Below are 6,000 nucleotides of genomic sequence, written 5' to 3' on the forward strand. Positions count from 1 at the left end.
ACAAGGGCTGAAAAGTCTTGTTCCCATGAGCTCTTGAAAGTGACCCACCAGAGGAGACCCCACACACAAGAGAAACAGACAAGATAAAGGACCCAAATAAAAGCAAAACAAAACCTAGAAATTTCAGAAAGCAAGCTCCATGCTCTAACACTTCACAAAAACAGTGAGAGAGCTCTGTGAAGTTACAACAGCTACTCTGAACCATGACTCCTACTCAAAGTTCAGGAAAACTACTTTTACATAAAAATGCAAGACAGAAAAATATCAAGGTCAAATCAGATATGAAACTGTTGTTAGAGAAAAGGAGAATAAGGAGCAGAATAACATCCCTTAATACAGTGAAGCAGAGCTAGACAGACTTGATCAAAACCTTATACTATTTCAAAAAGAGCTAAAAACAAGAGAAAAATGATGCAAGTCAGTCAGAGCAACTCAGAAAATGAAGCAACAGAATACGGCAAAGATCCAGAACAAACTACTTCAGGAAATGACGACTAAACTAGAAAGCACAGAATAAATGATCACAACAAATAATGCAGTAAGAATCCTTCGAGAGAGGAAATTTTTAAAAATCAAAATGGAATTAAATTTAAAATTTCACTTTGAAAGACACTGTTAAGAGAATAAAGACAAGCCACACAGTGAAGTATTTGCAAACCACATAGGACAAAGAATTTGTATCCATACATATAAAAAACTCTCAAAATCCAGTAAGAAGTCTAAGAACTCCGTTTTTAAAATGGGCAAAGACGTGAAGAATCAACTTACAATTTACTAAAGACACACAAACAGCAAATAAACACTTGAAAAGACACTCAACATCATTAGTCATTAGGCAAATACAAATTACAACCACTATACAATAGGCACCTATTAGAATACATGACCTGAGAAAGACTGATCATAGTAAGTATTGGAAAGGATGTGGAGAAGCTGATCTGAACTCCCGTAATGCTAGCAGAAAGTAAACTGGTACAATCACTCTAGGAAACAGTTTGGCAGTTTCTAAAGTTAAATATACACATACCATATGACCCAACCATTCCACTCGAGGATGGATTGTTATCCAAGAGGAAAGAATGCATACAAAGACACATACACAAATGTTCATAGCTTTTTTTTTTTTAAATAAAAAACCTGGAAATACTGCGAATGTCCATCAACAAGTGAATGAACCAACATCTGTAGGATATCCATGTAAAGACTGCTACTCAAAAATAAAAAGGAATGAATTATTAATTTCTGGACATGGAGTAATTTTAAGTTACTCTGAGTAAAAAAAAGCAGACATAAAGCAATTATCCTCCAATGAAAAAAAAAATTGTTAAAAGGCAAAGAATACACTGTATGATTCTATTTACATACAATTTCAGAATATGCTAACTAATCTACCTGAGGGGATAAGCGCACACACAAGGAAGACAGGTGACAAAGGGCAAGGGGAAACTTCTGGGAGTAATGTTTATATAGTCTCCATCTGGAGTGCAGTGATAAGTTTCTTAAGTGCAGATGTAAAAATTGACCAAAATACATAGTTCAATAAATGAAGCTGTTTTCAATAAATGAAGAGTTTAAAAAAAAACCAAAAAGGCATTATTGAATAAACTTATTTTCTAAAATCAGAAATGAGGGGGAAAAAAACCCAGGCATTCTTAAGAAATCCACCTATACTAAACATCAAAAAGATTTGAACTGCTATCCTTTAGATTTTCATTCTCCTATTTACGATCTTAGAAGTTAGACAAAGCTCAGTTTAACCATAAATGATGACAGAAAACTGCAAATTTCCATATCAAAAGTTAAGGCATGCTCAAATTGATTAAAAAACCAAAGGCTAAATAAAACTAAATGTAAAAACACTGTCTGAATCATAAATTTAAAAATATCTTCCAATATCCATAAAGAATCTACCACCACCAGTCATTTTAATATAAAAATAGTAAGACCTATAGTAAGACCTCGAGATTGTGGGCAAGGGGGGAGGAGTGTGGACTCGGATGGACAACTGATGATCTTCTAAAGTCCTCTACTAGATAAATAATTGCCCAGAAAAATCAGGTTAAATTTGTCTAGCAACTTGGTGATCCAGTCAAACAGGATATTAAAAAGCTTCCTTGAAGAAACTTTCAACTACTTATACATTTATGGCCAATGCACTGTATCAAAAAGGGAAGGCAATCTGCACAGACCTAGAAAGAGGTTTTAAGTATGTAACTCCAAACAATCTTGTTTATTAAAACTCTAAAGTAAAATGCTTCTCCTCCTGATATTGTAGAAGTATAAGTTAGGACCAACTAACAATACAAATTAGTTATTCAGCATCAATTTTTTAAAAATCAAGATGATTAAGACTATAATTCAGAAGCAAAAATTATTTTTTTTTATTCTGAAGGGTTCCACTTTTTTAAGGCAGTAAGTATAAACTTAAGATTGACCGCATCAGTCAAATTCCTAAGGTGACTGGTAATTTTAATAAGCACCAAGGAGTTTCAGTTGTTGGCATGACCATTAGAGGTTCCCCCTTCCCCTTTTATTATTTTTTTTTCCATTTATTTTTATTAGTTGGAGGCTAATTACTTTACATCATTGCAGTGGTTTTTGTCATACATTGAAATGAATTAGCCATGGATTTACATGTATTCCCCATTCCGGTCCCCCCTCCCACCACCCCCCCCTTCCCCTTTTAAAAGCAGGCTAGTTATCAGGAGACTATGCTACAACCATAAGCAAATCTTTTAAGAAATGAACATTTGCTAATAAAGCCATAAAGGATACATTACATAATTGCTGAAGCTTACACTCTTTTTATTAGGCCTCAAAAATAATTTTTAAAAAGCCCACTTTTTAACACTACACCTTCCAAAACCTCTCCCCTTTCTGCTCCCTACCCCTACATAAAGACAAGACTACAAGTCAGTCACCAAATCTGCACTGCTCTCTACAAATAAACAGCCGGAGAGTGAAAACAACTCCTGCAAAACACACTATACACAATGAAATGATATGTTCCTTTGAAAACAGTCTTAACTTCACAGTGTAAGTTTCAGATTCATAAATGTTCCTTTGAAAACAGTCTTAACTTCACAGTATAAGTTTCAGATTCACAACATTTGGAATCAAGCCTAATAAAATGCTGAGCATATGCTAACAAGTTAGCTATCCTAGAAAGTTTACAGGACAGTCAAGACTGTAGCATCTGGAATTTGTCAGATAATCACCCTGAGTGGCCAAGAGAATAAATAGAAGTGATACTTCCAGCACCCACATATATAAATGACAACAAAAGGTTGGATACAGGACAATATGAGAAAATACCACCCCCCCAAAAAAAGAATCTGAAATAGAATCAAAACCACAAAATTCTGGAAATAAGCCCACTTGTTATGGCCAAAAAGAGTCACAATGGAACATGCATTCTTCCTTTCTCTGGCTGTTCTAGACTAATACATTCTAAACGTGCAAAAGCATAAAGGAAAATTTTAATGAAGTTTAAAAATTCATTACAGAGCACGGTGTGAAGTGAATGAAGCATATATACTGAGTAAATGCTTTAAATATGGGGCTTGTATTTAGACAGATGGATTATTCAATGCTTCTGAATACACTTCTGTCCCTTTCCTAAGCGATTCTGAAGGACACACAGGTTTATGAATACGACTACATGTTTTCAACTCACATTGTTTCTCCAGTCTTGGCTACATGACAAAGAAACTGATCCAGGACCGGACAAACTTCCTTTTTCCCCCTCTTCTCAAAATCTAGATAAGGGAAGAAACAAAAGTTATTAGTATTTTTTTCAAAGTACATCAACCATAGCCAATGCCCTTTAAAAACAAACTTTCCTCTCCAGTCATTCCTCATATTAAGAAACTAATTTTTTAATTCAAAAAGCCTCTCAAACAAATTCCACCTGACTCTCCAACTTCAAATGTCACTCTTCGCAGACAACGAGACCCTTCCTAAAGGGGGCACTTAACTTCACCAACCATCCTTAATGCAGCCCTGGGGATTCATCTCAAAGACCTGTTAAAACACAAACCCCAGATCGCAACTCCCCCAAAACTGTTTACGTGAGGTTCATAAATCTGCGTTATATGAAACACGAGCTCCCTTTTGCAGTAATCAACCAATGATCCTGGGTATCAAAGTCTAATTCTCAAAACGCTGAAATCACGGTATTCTAAGTTCTCAAGCCTGTTGCTCGGATGGCGAGCAATTCGGAGCGGGGAAGGCGACCACTTCAGAACTGGGGCGCGTGGAAGATGACTCCAGAAGCCCTGAAAAGAGGGCCTCCAGAGACACTTGAAAGTTGCTTTGCCGCCCCCTCTACCCCCCCCCCCCCGAAACCTTTCACTTTTTCTCTCCCCTCGATGTCCGGTGTGCAGGGGGCTGATAGAGAACGAAGCCTGCCTGCGAGGGGGCTGCGGGCCCACGAAACGTTCACGGGGAGTGGGAGAGGGGCCGGGGCCCCCTCGAGAGCTTCCCGACTCCCCTCCCCCAGCCCAGACGCCGGCGGCCGACACAAAGCCCAGAGCGGGGCGGGAGGGAGCTGCCCACGGGGCTCCCCGCCCCCGGGAAAGCGGGAGGGGGGAGGGGAGCCGGGGAAGCGCCCTCCCCCCAGCCTGGCCCCGCGGAGTCACTCGCCCAGAAGGGAGCGGAGAAGCGGCCACGGAGGGTGAGCAGGAAGGGAGAGGGGGCAGCTATCCCCACCTTTCAGCGCCTCCTGCAGCCTCTCGACGTCCATGGCTTCCCGGAGTCCCTCGCAGCCTCCGCCTCCTTCCGCGGGTCTCCCGGGGACCGGAAGGCCTCCCCCCACCCCCCCGACGCCCTCCCCCTCCCTCGCACACACTCCGGCACGCAGGCGATTCGGGGGGGGCACCGAAGGGAGCTGGGGGAAGCCAGCGAGAGAGCGAGACCGACAGAGCGAGCACCTCCCCGAGCCGCTACCACCAGCCCTCCAACATGGCGCCCGGCACGTCACCGCGCGCACGCTCCTCGCCGCCGTCCTCGCGCCCGCGGCGCGTCCGGACCCGGAGCCCGAGAGCGCGTGCGCGGCGGAGGCGTGCGGCCGCGGCCAGCCCGCAGACTTGGCAGGGCCGCCCCGCCTATCCCTTGGGTTGGCCGGAGCTGCCTGCACCTAGCTGGAGATGGAGTGGTCTAGGCGGCGGGGTGGGCGCACACAGTATGACTGTGGATCCCTGCTCTTTGCTAGCTGTGTGACCTTGAGCAATTTGATGAGTCCCTCTGAGCCTCCCTTTCCCCATCTGTACTATGATGGGAGTAGTATGAACCACTCTTTACGGTTGCTGTGAAAATTGAGACTGTATACACACAGAACACGCATTAAAAAAAAAACCAAAAAACTCAGTATTACTAATAATCATGACAAGATTAACTCCCTGCCTGAACCCAAAGCACCTCAATGGCCCAGCCTTGAAAAGAGGAATGAACACAGCAAAAGCGTGAGAAGTTTAAGCAATGGAACCAGCTGAATTTAAAGTCCAACGCAACTATTTATTAATACCACTTGTGTGGCTAGTTGCTTAAACTCACATAGCTTCTGTATTCTCATCCACAAAATGGAAGTTTGTGAAACTGCGACGATAAAGCATTGTTCGCATGTGGCGCCTGGAACATAAGCACTCAAGTTCATGCGGCTCCTGTTTTTATTATCATTATGGTTTTGATTACATTACATAAGCACCCAGGAAGTTAGGGCGGAGACCTCAGAAGTCCTCCCCCAGCCCTGACATCTTACAAATGGGATAACTAAGGCGTAGAGAGGTAGTCTAGCAAAACAGTAGAACCTAGAACCTCTGGCAACCAGCTAGTGTGTGAACATCTTTATTACTCTCCCTTGTCTGTGAGCTTTTCAAGAAACGTTACTGAATTGTTCCACCATCGCTTCTCAAAGCCTAACACCAACCCAAGGAAGGAAGGGAGAGAGGGAGGCAGGAAGGACAGAAAGCTAATTCTTGACTGGTGTTAGAAAGTGCAAAT

The 6,000-nt window shown here is 42.2% G+C and overlaps 1 protein-coding gene across 2 annotated transcripts in view; it reads right to left on the bottom strand.

Annotated features, from left to right (window-relative positions):
• Nucleotides 1-4,976, bottom strand: part of PPP4R2 (protein phosphatase 4 regulatory subunit 2) — a 53,194-nt gene extending 48,218 nt beyond the window's left edge. The window contains exons 1-2 of one of the 2 annotated variants that reach the window (XM_020903662.2): nt 4,711-4,829; nt 3,677-3,758 (exon numbers count right to left, since the gene is read on the bottom strand). In XM_020903662.2, coding sequence (XP_020759321.1) covers nt 3,677-3,758; nt 4,711-4,744 — 116 coding nt within the window. In that variant the 5' untranslated portion in view covers nt 4,745-4,829. Of the gene's footprint in view, nt 1-3,676; nt 3,759-4,710 lie in introns of both variants that reach the window. The other variant, XM_020903659.2, reaches the window with a different exon arrangement.
• Nucleotides 4,977-6,000: the final 1,024 nt, after the last annotated feature.

The sequence above is a fragment of the Odocoileus virginianus genome, chromosome 26, assembly GCF_023699985.2.
Source record: "Odocoileus virginianus isolate 20LAN1187 ecotype Illinois chromosome 26, Ovbor_1.2, whole genome shotgun sequence".
Lineage (NCBI taxonomy): Eukaryota > Metazoa > Chordata > Mammalia > Artiodactyla > Cervidae > Odocoileus > Odocoileus virginianus.